The sequence below is a fragment of the Rutilus rutilus genome (genome assembly GCF_951802725.1).
Source record: "Rutilus rutilus genome assembly, chromosome: 3".
In the NCBI taxonomy this organism is placed as follows: domain Eukaryota; kingdom Metazoa; phylum Chordata; class Actinopteri; order Cypriniformes; family Leuciscidae; genus Rutilus; species Rutilus rutilus.
Genome location: NC_140211.1, coordinates 27,642,824 through 27,655,813, shown reverse-complemented (window position 1 = coordinate 27,655,813; position 12,990 = coordinate 27,642,824). Strand labels below are relative to the sequence as shown.

General features: G+C 38.3%; 1 protein-coding gene across 2 annotated transcripts in view; it reads left to right on the top strand.

The window, feature by feature from the left end:
* ambra1a (autophagy/beclin-1 regulator 1a) overlaps positions 1–12,990 on the top strand; it is a 120,110-nt gene that overhangs the window by 57,117 nt on the left and 50,003 nt on the right. For both annotated transcript variants that reach the window (XM_084405256.1, XM_084405255.1), the window contains one exon: positions 7,408–7,518. In XM_084405256.1, coding sequence (XP_084261382.1) covers positions 7,408–7,518 — 111 coding nt within the window. The remainder of the gene's footprint in view (positions 1–7,407; positions 7,519–12,990) is intronic.

Here is a 12,990-nt window from a genome sequence, read left to right as displayed (position 1 = left end):
TGCAAAAAAATGATATCTTCCTCAATATTTTTTGTTTTCCAATACAAATATCTTTAAATCAAGATACATTTACTTGAGATGCAATATTATAAAAAAGAACAAATATCGATTAATGAGTTATGAAAACTTCCCTTTGAATTTTTTTTTTTAGCCCATTTGCAGATTCTTGCAGTTCTTGTTTTAATCATAAACGCTAATAAAAATTACATTTTTATTTTTGGGTGAACTATCCTATTAAATTTTCTTTACTTGGTCTTAAAGAGGTCTTTAAAAATCTTAAATTTACCTTCATAAAACCTGCAGGAACCCTGAAAAAAGTATTCATGAAAATACGATCGTATGCCTCAAGTAAATATAATCATTGTCGAAAAGTCAGATTTTATGTTTTACATTAATCAGTGGTCATTTAAGCAACGACGTTGAGAAATATAGGGTATGTGTGTAGTGTGTGTGTGTGTTCTATTAAATATTGTTTAACTACAGATAGTATGACAAAGCCAGAGCTGGAGGGCCTTAGGATGGAGTGTGTAATGAATGAAGGGGTAGTGATGGAGAACAGTGACCCTCTCTAATTCAGCCCGGCTCTGATCCATTCAGTCCTGCTCCACCCAGTGCTGCAGGCCTGAAGGATTCCTCAGGCTCTTGTTGTCAGAGAGAAACCCAGTTTATATGGACTTTTCAGAGCATGAAAAACAGACCCGATTATCTTTAATGGAATGGTCTCTCTCTCTCTCTCTCTCTCTCTCTCTCTCTCTCTCTCTCTCTCTCTCTCTCTCTCTCTCTCTCTCTCTCTCTCGCTCTCTCTCTTTCTCTCTCTCTCTCTCTCTCTCTCTCTCTCTCTCTCTCTCTCTCTCTCTCTCTCTCTCTCTCTCTCTCTCTCTGCTCTGTCGGGTCAGTCCTAAAGAGGCTGGTGAGTATACATGAGGCGTATGACTGATTTCTGCTGCATGGCCAGTTTGTTAATTTATGTTTTGGTGTGAAGTAAATTTCAACCATTTTGAAAAGCACTCATATAATTAGTTTTTTTCATGAAGAAACACGCTTTTCTTGGTAGTCGTCCTAAATTTTGTTATTGTGTGGGACACTTATGATGACCTCATTTAGCATACGCACCACATGCCATACAAAGACTCCCTCGGGTAATCGTTCCTTGAAACACTCAGCCGAGCCACTCTTAAAACACAGCTGAGTCTATGAAAAGTTCAGGTGAGGTCTCTCTCTTTCTCTCTCCCTCCCATTTTCTCTTTTTGGTAGTCTTTGTCTTTCTGGGCAGCTCCAGGTAGTGACCTGTTTTTGAGAGGTGCAACATCAGTTCCCCTCAGCTGCTCTTTATTCTTTAATATTGGGAACAGACTCAGAAGTCAGGGGTCACATATCCCATAACTATTATACATATCCTATCCTAACTATTTCTTGCTATATGTATTAGAGGATTCTGAGTCTGAGAAAGTGTTGTTTGCTCTTATATGCATTTTCAGCTGTTAGACCTTTTATGAGAGAGGTGTGCGCCTTTCCATACCTGTTCAATTGAATTTGCCACAGTTTAACTCTATTTGAAGTGAATGCTACCTGGGCTAAATATCAAGTGTCCCAGAAAAGGGTATGAATACTAATGCTATGTAAGTATCTCAGTTTTTCCTTTTTAATACATTTGCAAAGTTATCACAGATCTGTTTTTTGCTTTATCATTATGGTATATGAAGTGTAGATTGATGTGAAAAACAAAGTAATTTATAGTAGTAGCACTGTATGTGACAGAAATTAATTTGCCTCATTCATGAAACCTTTGTAAATAGTAGTGAATTCTCACATAAAACAGACCTTCCTGAAAACTCTCATCCGGATTCACAAGCGCTTCGTAAACATCCGATTTCATAGTTAAAACGTGTGTTAATAAATTCCAATAATTAATAAATAGGGCGTGCGTGCACGCTCATTCATAATAAGCATAATATCCGCTTATGAATTATAACTATGTAAATTACGTGACCAGGAACGCTGTGGAATCTTCTTGACTCCCTTCTCAGGTTTGGCTTCAGTACATTGCATAAATGCTAAGGAGACTATTTTCGTTTCATTTTATTTATAACACAACAGAAGTTGACCACTGTGCTTTACAAGGTAACATAAAAGGAGGAGCAAAATAAACCATTAACACATAATGTAATAGAACCATAATTGAGATTTAGTGAAATGCCCTGTCAAAAAGATAAAACTTTAGCTTAAATTTAAACTCATGTAAAGAGGACAGGGATCTCAAGGATAAGACTTAAGACTTAAGACTCTCGACTTAAATCGTGAATGTGGCTGGGACAGATTATAACTGCATTACAGATTAAGTTGGGGTGGGGCGCGGCGCAATGGATAGGACACATGCCTTTGGTGTGAGAGACCCGGGTTCGAATCCACTGTGAGACACCAATGTGTCCCTGAGCAAGACACTTAACCCCTAGTTGCTCCAGAGGCGTGCGACCTCTGACATATATAGCAATTGTAAGTCGCTTTGGATAAAAGCGTCAGCTAAATGAATAAATGTAAATGTAAATAACTGTCTAATTGGCCATATGCCTACTAGTCCTGGTGGTATGCGAAAATTATGGGATTTTTTTCATAAAAGCATGAAACTTGGTACACATGTACAGTTTGCGGCCCTTAACATTTTCAGAAATGGAGCTATCGCAAAAACACCTTGTGGCGGCCATTTTGCTTTCCGCCATAACTGAATTATGTATTTTGTATTATATCTCCTGAACCAAACATGATAATAAGGAGGACACTGTTGGGGACAAGCACTTGAGGTGGCACCAAATATGCTATCTCCAACAGACTGGGGTTGGATGGACTCAAGCGATTGGAGACCATTGTGGTCAACTCTTCCACTGGCAAGCCAGTCCATCCTTCAACTCTTTAAATTGTGGCTGCAAGAAAGGCTGCCGGAGGCATTGCAAATGCAAAAAAAAGCCTCCTTAAAGTGCACAGCTCACAGCACATGTGGAGGACACTGTGAAGGAGACATTGAAGAATAGGTTCAACAACAACAAAACAATCAAAGTTTTTCTGAAATAGATTTTTTTGAAGTAAATCTTTGTGTTTGACACATTCTTTTTAAGCTATGTTGCTAAGGAAAAAGTGAACATATCACCTCAAATTTTGACCATATCAACTGGACTATACCAAAAATTTCAATTTCAAATGATATTTGCATTTTATCCCTTTGATACTGTCGCCTTTTGAGAGCGGCAGCCTCTGGGTAAAGTGAAAGAGGATGCAGCTTGTCAGATCTGTTGTTCATGCAATCAAAATCTCTCCAGATGACATACTGGGCTGCTGAACTGTATCCAGACAACATTGCAGTGCTCATGCCAGCTGGAATGGTGACTAGTTAACGGTTGTAACAGCTTTCCTGCTCTGTGTGAAAGGGTGCAGACCTGACCTCCTCAGTGCTAACTGCCTGTGCCTGTGAGTGCTGAGATTGTAATTGGTCTTGAGCAGAAGTTTAATCAGCCAGCAGGGCGAGAAATACTGATCCTGCCAAGACTCTGAGACCTGTTAAACTAATCATCCAAACTCTCTTGTTGAATCCTAGCATTAAGAGAATTTGACATTGAATTTTTTTTCCAAATCACATTGTGAAATAAATGTTTTTCTCCAAAACACGTTGGCCCACAATTGGCACCCCTCAAATTTGTTATGAGTAAAATATCTCTGAAGTATATTCCCATTAATATTTAATTTTTTTAGCACACTAAGGTGACTAGGAGCATGAAATTGTCTAGCTATGATTTCTTGTTTCACAGGAGTATAAATATGAGGAAACACAAAGGCCAAATTCCATTAGTCATCCATCACAATGAGTAAACCCAAATAATATAGTTCTGATGTGCAGCAAAAGATTGTTGAGCTTCACAAAATATAAAGTGGCTGTAAGAAAATAGCTGAAGCATTGAAAATTCCCATTTCCACCATCAGGGTAATAAGTAGTTCCAATCGACTAAAGATGCTACAGATCTGCCTGGAAGAGGAAGTTCGTCCTAATGCACGGCGAGGAGGAAAGTTTGAGTGGCCAAAGACTGTCCAAGGATCACAGATGGAGAATTGCTGAGATTAGTTGAGTCTTTGGGTCAGAAAGCCTCAATAAAACTCAAACAACCCCTACATCACCACATGTTGTTTTGGAGGGTTTCAAGAAAAATCCTCCTTGCTCATCCTAAAACAAACTCCAGCATATTCAGTTGTCAGACACGACTGGAACTTCAAAAGGGACCGGATTCTATGGTCAGATGAAACTAACAAAAATTTGTTGTTTGGTGCAAACAGGGATAAAACGTACCCCATGTCCACGGTTAAATATACCGCTTTAATGTTGTGGGCCTATTTTCCTGCCGAAGATCCTGGACATCTTCAGATAAAAAAATCAAAACCTCATGGCCTCTGCTAGAAATCTTATAATGTGCCGTGGTTGGATCTTCCATCAGGACACAAAACAAACATCAAAATGTGTCACTGAGCACAAAACGAAGCTTCTGCCATGGCCGTCCCAGTTCCCTGACCTGAACCCCCAAAAAATGAGTGGGGTGAACTGAAGAGGAGAAGCATCAACATGGGTATGGGAATCTGAAGAGAGATTCTGTATGGAGGAATGGTCTCTGATCTCTTGTTAGGTGTTCTCCAAACTCATCAGGCTTTATAGAAGAGCCAGAGCTATTAACTTGGCAAAAGGAGGTTGTGAAAAGTATTTAAAATAAATTATGCACCACGTGTTTTGGAGAAAAGCTTTTATTTCATAATGTGATTTACCCCCACTTTCAATTCTTTGGCAATTTTTTTGAATGGAAGATCAAAAGGATAAACAATGCAGATTTATTTTTACAGCCATCTTCGATCATTTTTACCAGGGGTGCCAATCATTTTCTCAAAATATCTTTTGTGTTCCACAAAGAAAGAAATTCATACAGGTTTGAAGTGACATGAGAGTCAGTAAACGATGATCTTTTATATTTTTATTATTTATATTTTTGGGTGAACTCCCTTTAACAAACAAGGAGTTGCAGTGAACCTATAAAATACATCTCCATTCTTGTCTTTTTATTTTATTTTATCTGTGAATATTTTAATGAGTGTATCCCCCCATTGTCTCTGCTACCTCTGTCTACCTTATAAAATTCTCCTCAAGCACTCTGCTCCCCCAAAAGTTACATTTTTCAGGGCAATTTGTTGTGCGTCTATGAAGAAAACGATGGGCGTGTAAAAGGTTTAGCTCATAACTGCACTGTGACAGATGATAAATACTTAATCCCTCACCCTCGTCCTAGTGCTTTTTTGTTGTTGTTGTTGATAAAATGGTCACGTAAGTGTAGTTAATTCTTGTAAACTCTGTTTGTTCCTCATCTGTTCCACCCCACTCCTCTAAACTGTCTCTAAAATAAAACCATGTTACTGTAAAATGATTAATTATCTCCTTTGTTTTCTGAAGATGACTTTGTTGCAAACTAATGTGTTTTACGTGTCTCTCATATTAATGACTATTTTAGAGCAGTTTCTTTTGTGATTTGTCCTGTTGTTGACCTGCACTTTTGATTGTAAAGACTTTGAGGATTTGGTTTCAATCAACACACTCATCTCAGTTCTTTATATCATTCTGTCTTTCCTTATTTCCCCCTACCCCTTCAAATCCTACATTTATCTCTGTCGATATGGCTAAAACTTACACTACTATTCAAAGGTTTGGGGTAAGTAAGGTACTTTTATTCAGCAATGATGCATTCAATTGGTCAAAAGTGACAGTAAAGACATTTATAATGTTACAAAAGATTTAGATTTCAAATAAATGATAATAAAAATAATAATAAGAAATGTTTCTTGAGCACCACATCATCATATTAGAATGATTTCTGAAGCAGCATGTGACACTGAAGTAATGGCTGCTGAAAATTCAGCTTTGTCATCAGAGGAATAAATTACATGTTAAAATGTTAAACAGAAACTTGTTATTTTACATTTTAATAATATTTCACAGTATTACTGTTTTTACAGCTATCAAATAAATGCAGCCTTTGAAAGCAGGAAAGAGAAGAGAAAAATATTAAAAATGATTGCCGACACAAAACTTTTGAATGGTATTGTAAATTCTGTGTCTTTTTATTTGCATACAGCGTACTTTCTGTTTTCCTACGTAGCACTCTTAGATGTGCTGTGTTGTATTTCAGGTTAGGTTTAGTGTAAACTCCATATCATTCTGTTTCCCAAAGGGTCTTTTATAGTGAGGGAAGCTCTCCAGCTCATTAGTCCATGGCTGTTAGAGCAGCTTCTGAAAGCCCCGTCTGAATGCCAGCTTACTGCACCTGGGTGTCTGTGGGTCGTAATGGGCAGACAGCAGAGTGCAGGGGGAAGCTGCGTAATAGATATTTATGTCTGCATTACGTCTCCTTGAGTTCAGGTCATAACAGGCAAATCTAATATGTTAGCCAGGCCCAGGATCGACCCTCTACTGGCAAATGGACCTCTAAGTGTACTGTTTGGCCAAAGCCTTCCCTCTTCCCTTCTGTAATTATGGTGACAAGGCTGAGCACTGGAGAGGACAGCCTGACATTTCCTTGTTTACCTCAAAGAAGAGTTTTGTTGCAGGCAGAGACCTGTATTAAATTCAGTGGCGAGTGTGTTGTCTTATTTGCTAAGTGCCCAGAGTGTAATATGGTTTATATAACCATTGATAGACTCTTAGCAGAAGAAGTTATTGCAGATAGATGAGATTCCTGAGGCAAACAAAGCTTAACTGTTATTGTCTAGATCAGATGCAGAATCATGCAGAAGATTTATTAAATAGCGGATAAATGCAAACCTTTCGCCTGGGTTTTGTCTATTATTTTTAATCTGCTATCCTCTAACCTAACAAGAATATGCACTGTGGGTTTGATCAGTATTAGTAGGGACCATGTTATTAATTTTCCTGTTCTGCTTGAGTGTACAAGCCTTGCGGTTGCATTCTGAGAAGCCATGTAAACCACAACTGAACACTACAGAGTGTCTTTAGTTGAAAACTGTTACATTTTCCTTGTTCTTGTAATCTGCTGTTGCTGTTGTGGTCAGATATACACTACAGTTCAAAAGTTTGGGGTCGGTAAGATTTATTAATATTTTTGAAAGAAGTCTCTAATGCTCAGCAAGGCTGCATTTTATTAGTACAACAGTAATAGTGTGGAATATTATTACAATTTAAAATGTTCTATTTTAGAAACCATGATATATTTAGAAACCAAACATTTGAACGGTAGTGTAAAGAATGTGTAAACAATGTGAACAATCAACCTATTTACATGGAAATATTGACTGATTGAGACATTTTTAAATTGCTGTATCAGTAATATATGACTGAATGTTTTTTTTTTTTTTTTGCTTGTGTTTTTTAAGGTGCTGTAATTGGGGATGGTCAATCTGCAGTAGCCAGCAACATCGCTAACACAACCTATCGTCTGCAGTGGTGGGACTTCACCAAATTCAACTTGCCTGAGATCAGTAATGGTGAGTGTTTGAAGGGATGTATCATAGCCATTAGTGATAAACAGATGCATTATCAGAGATTGTGGGGGAATCAATACATTGGTACATCACCGTTCTTTCTTTAATGATACTGAAAGTTTCTTTTTTTAATTTTCTTTATTCCACACAAAAGATCTTTGAGCAGGTATCTACAGTTTTGCATTTAAACAGCAGAATAATCAAAAAATGTGATTCCCTGAAATATATTCTGATTGAATTGTGAAGTGTGCACCCCTGTTTACAGTGGTGTTTTCTGTGGGATTTTCCAGAAAGGCACGTGTTCTTTCTGAGATGAATTTTTTGCCATGTGCCCATCCACCTGAACAGAAACACAAAATGCCTCAATACCCCACAGTGTTGAAGAAATCGTAGTGAGGGGAAAGGCTGCACCGTGATAGAGTAGCTGTAGAGAAAGGTAATAGTGAGCACTCCACTGAGCACAAGAGTGCAGCTGATGGAGGGCAGATGCCATGGACAGGAGAGGAAATTGGTCACATATTAGAGTTATTTTCTTCCCTCTGCCTCTCTCTTTCTTTCTCTGTCATGATAAGCGTTACTGGAAGCTCTTGGTGATTACCCAGGGCTAATTACAAGATTGTAGAGTGATTCTTGTTATCTGGGCTTGATCTCACACCTGGCAGCACTTAGGCACTAACATCTGTTCAGCCTGTCAGAATCTTCAAGATCTCAGAAAACAAAGGTTAGCATCCCTCAGGGCATGTACACATAGCCAGATATACACAAGAAAATAAGTGTAATGAATGCTGTGTTTGTTGCAGAATGAAGGTTAAAAAAACCAACAAAGTCAATCCCTTATAAGATTCAGTTTGACCTTCACTTATCTCTTAACCCAGAGGTGCCAGACTTGCTGAGGATCTGTTGATGGATGAGTATGGAGAGTTTTATTTGTAAGTTCTGTTAAAGACCGAGTCATTTTTTAAATACTCAGATCTCCCAAAGACAAGGCAATAAAAACTGATGTGATTTTAGCAGCATTGTTGTCATAGTCTATAGTACTGTGTTATAAAATAAAACATAGAAATGAGACCGAACAGCACAATATTATGCATGCAGACGTGCATCCCAGTGTCAGTCGCATCCAGTTCAATCAGACGGACAATAAATATTTTAGTTTTTTTTTTAGGTATTCAAACGCTCACAAATGTTTTGGAAATCCCCTTACACTACTTGGTCTATTTCCAGACCACTATAACAATAACGACACAGTGGAATTATATTGTTGGAATCACTTTTTTTCCTACTTTAATGTGCGTTCTTCAATTATGTATGTTCACAGAGCGTAAGTGAAGTGCACGCTTGTAATAAACAGACCGTTATCGTCTATTGGTGTGGACCATGTATAGACATTATATTTACTGTTATAGTTTTTATTCTTGCTGTGAAAAGGCCTTTATGGCCATGAAAACCACAGCACAATACTACATTGCAGTATAAATTATTCTTGTGCTTTCAACATGACACATTTTTTAGAATAGTTTTATAAAAAATGTATACAGTGAATTTACATTTTAAACAGACTGTACTTAGAAGAAAGACATTTTTTGTTAGATCCACACAGCTTGCAGAGTGCCTTTGATTGGAATTTTAACCGACATTGATCACAGATTAGTATTGGCAAAGAAGTATTGTATCTTTTGTAATCTAAAGGGGAAAAAAGCCAGCAGTTGTTAGATATCAGAGCACATAGGATCAGATATGCTACAGGACCACTAATGTACATGGCAGGAGGTAGAGCTGGACCATGTCAGCTGAGCAGAAAACTGACCCCCTGGTCAGAAGCCCTCTTCACTTCCCAGCAGGCTGCTGTTGCCGCTCTACAGAGGCCTGAGTGCATTCTTCTGTCCTCCCACAGTACACTTTCCCTCTGGTTCATCAGTCCTGTCTAATTACAAATACAAGAAATCCTTTATAGGCATTAGATGTCACATAAACTGTGCTATTGATTCTGGAGCCCATTAGAAGTTCATGTATTGTGCAGTTAAACAGCTCATGCTCAATATGTGGAAGCTCATTGTTCTAGAAAACACTTAAGATCGAAACATTTCCATTAGACATGCTCTTGCCATTGTTTTTAATTAAGTACGACTGGGCTTTTGTGAACTTTTTTTCTTTTTCTTTTCGGTGGCCTATGTGATTCTTTCCTCTATAATTATTTTAATGCAATCTGGTTTAATTGTTAGAAAAAGCACTTAATCTTCTTAGAAAATACTTGTACTTGCTTTATGTGCTCTGGCTTAAATATCACAAAATCAGTTTGATACAGTAATTAAGAACTTGTTTTCGATCCAAAAATCTGTTAGAAATGCAGTGCACTTGTTAAAATAGCTTGTCAAAAATAGTTTCAGACTTCAGGCTATAATCATTAGTGTAAATGGGACATGTTTCAGATTTTTAGGCCATATGAGAAGTAATTATTATTTGCTCTGTAGATTATTGATGCTCTGTAGCTCAAATGTTGGCAGTAATAGAAGTTGATTTGAATCTGAGAGGCTTTTTCTCTTGTGTCCTTGTGATGACAGTAATTTAGTTGCAGGTCTTTGATCTAAACCTTTTAAAGACGTGAGTGTAATATAATGCAAACTGTCTGTTTAGAGGTTACACACCAGGGCATTTGCCCGTAACCTAACATCTTTTTCTGTGCGCTTCCTGCAATATTAACTTTATTTTGAGAACAAATTTGTACCCAGAGGTGAGCTAAATCTGACAAAACCTCCTTTTGGGTATGTCCTCATGTGTAAAAATGGTATAAAATATACAAAGTTTTTTGTTTTTCATTAAATTGTAGAAATGCAGAAAGCTTTCTGTTAGGGTAATGGTGTGGGTTAAGTAATAGTCCTGTTTCACAAAAGCGAAACCACACAAGTAACCCAGCAACACACGGCAGACACGTGTTTGTGCAGTGCCAAGCTAGCCTGGCTCCGCCCTCCTACGTACTTCCGCTCAATTTCATTTTCCTTCAGTACTACGTCTGGGACTGCTGTATATTCTTAGGTTTCCAGAAACAAATTTTTTGTAGGACCAATCAGCGAATAGAGGGAGTGGCTGAGAACGATGACGTTGATGTGATCACACACATGACTAGCGTCGGCCAATAGTGAGCCTACGTGTGACGTACAACACACAGACGCGCTGCTTTATCAAGACTCGAGGAACAGAGAGAAGGAAATGAATAGTGGAATAAAGTCTTTTTTTTTTTTTCGCACAAAAAGTATTCTCGTCGCTTTATAAACTTTATAAAAGACAGACATCGTATTCTAAACATAATCCTCTGATCATTCGGACGACCACACGTTAGCGATTGGTTATGGCAGATCCTGAGTGACTCTGGGCAGATCCAATAGTTTTGAACTTTAACAGAGAACCCGCCTTCAAGGAAGTAAACGTTTCTCAATGGAGCGAGGCCAGACTCTCTGTACAAATGAAATGTACGAGAGTCTGGTAGAACCAGGCTAGTGCCAAGCGGCAATTAAAATAAAATTCTACTTCCTATTGTTTTTATATACAGCTAGTTATAAATACTATTACTCTAAGTAATAGTATTTATAACTACAGTCACTGTAGTCCACCGGAGCTGTTCCTGTCAGTTTAGTGTTCTAAATTCAGCTAACATAAACTGAAGCTCAACCGAACCTGACTCGCGAGAACAAACCTCATTGGTATTTGCAGAAGCTCATATGTCCTGCGTAACACACGAGAATGAACCTCATTGGTTCTCGCGTCTCAAGCGAACATGCTTGAGCTTCTGTTTACCACAACTGAAGTGGGAGTTGAATGCTTATATGTAAATAAAAGTCTAAATTAAATCTCTTCATCATATAAAGTGATTGGGTCTCTTTAGAAAATTTGGACTAAATCGCTCGATTCATATGGATTCGTTTTACCATCTCTTTATGAACTTTTTGAAGCATCAAAGTGGTAGCTGCGTGGACTGTCAGTGGAGGGACAGAAATCTCTCTGATTTCATCAAAAATATCTTCATTTGTGTTTCCGAAGATGAACGAAAGTCTTCCGGGTTTGGAACGAAATGAGGGTGAGTAATTAATGACCGAATTTAAATTTTTGGGTGAACTAACCCTTCAACTGCTGATGTCTTTCTGTGTTTTATTTTATTTGCATCCCTCTGGGCTTATAAAACTTATGGATTATCATATATTTTAAAGCAGAGAGCAGTATTTCTTTCCATTTTTACCCAAATTAGAATGATGCAAGCATTATGGAATGCTGAACTCTCACATGTAGTTCATGTTTCATTCATACTCGACTGCCCCAACCATAATACAACTAAAAACATGCAAACAACTGCCACAGTAATAAATATAAAGACCTCAAGTGACTGCAGGGACTCTGAACAACACTTCTGTTTCACCAAGTTCATACAAGCACAACATAGTGTGATCCAAACGAATTGTTGGGGAGAAAACGCCTTCTGATTCAAACTGATGCATTGGACTTCTTAACTTTGCCATTCATATTGTAAGAATTCGAGAATAGAGGACTTTTAGAACCAACAAACTTAACTTAACATGCACTGATCCATTCCATGTATTCCAGTGTATCTTTTACTTGGCTCATCCTGTCAGAGAATGACCAGTAAGAGGTGTGTGTCACAAATGTGTCCACCCGAGTCCTGCCTGCTTGCTTTCCTCAACCACCACACAATTAAAGTTCTGCACCCTATCAACTGACACCGTTGGGACAGGCACCTCCAAGGGGCGATAATGACATTGCTCAGCAGCAGGAGGCATGACAGGTGAATCACTGGCCTGCTCATTGACTGATATCTCTGAGCAGTCAATCTCACTCAGTAGCCCTGGATACCTACCAGCCATCCAAAGCCGTCTCTCTACTCTCCGCTGAGAAGACAGCAGTTTCCCCCAGAGAAGCCTAGAGACTCTGGAACAAAACAAAGTTCTACCCAATTTTACTAAGCCATCCTTAGACTCATTTGAGATGACAAGGGTGAAGAAATCTATTGGGGTAATACAGTCTGATCTCTGGCAAAAACATCTTAGCATGGTGGGCCTTCAGCTGAGCAAGCTCATTATCTAACTTGAGCTTGAATTCTCCTTATTAACTACCCTTTCCTCAAAAATATTTCTGGCCAGCTCAGCCAAAGAGCAGAACTATTAATGAGCTGAAATGTTTCCATGCTCTCTGATGCATCTACTTCATGGTAATGTATGGCTTCAAGAAGCTGAAATTAACAGAGCATCTGAAGTTTAGCCCGTGGAAGTGCTCTACATCAAAGTTAGCCATTATTTTATTATGAGAAGAGTGTGACTGGCTGCACAGAAGCTCTGGCAATGATACGAAGCGCAAAAAGTACTTTTTTATCTGCAGGTTTGATAAGAAGTACACAAAACAAGTAAACTCCACTAATTGCGTATAATATAATACAAACTCTAGGGGTAGCAAAGGTCCCTGACTCTATAA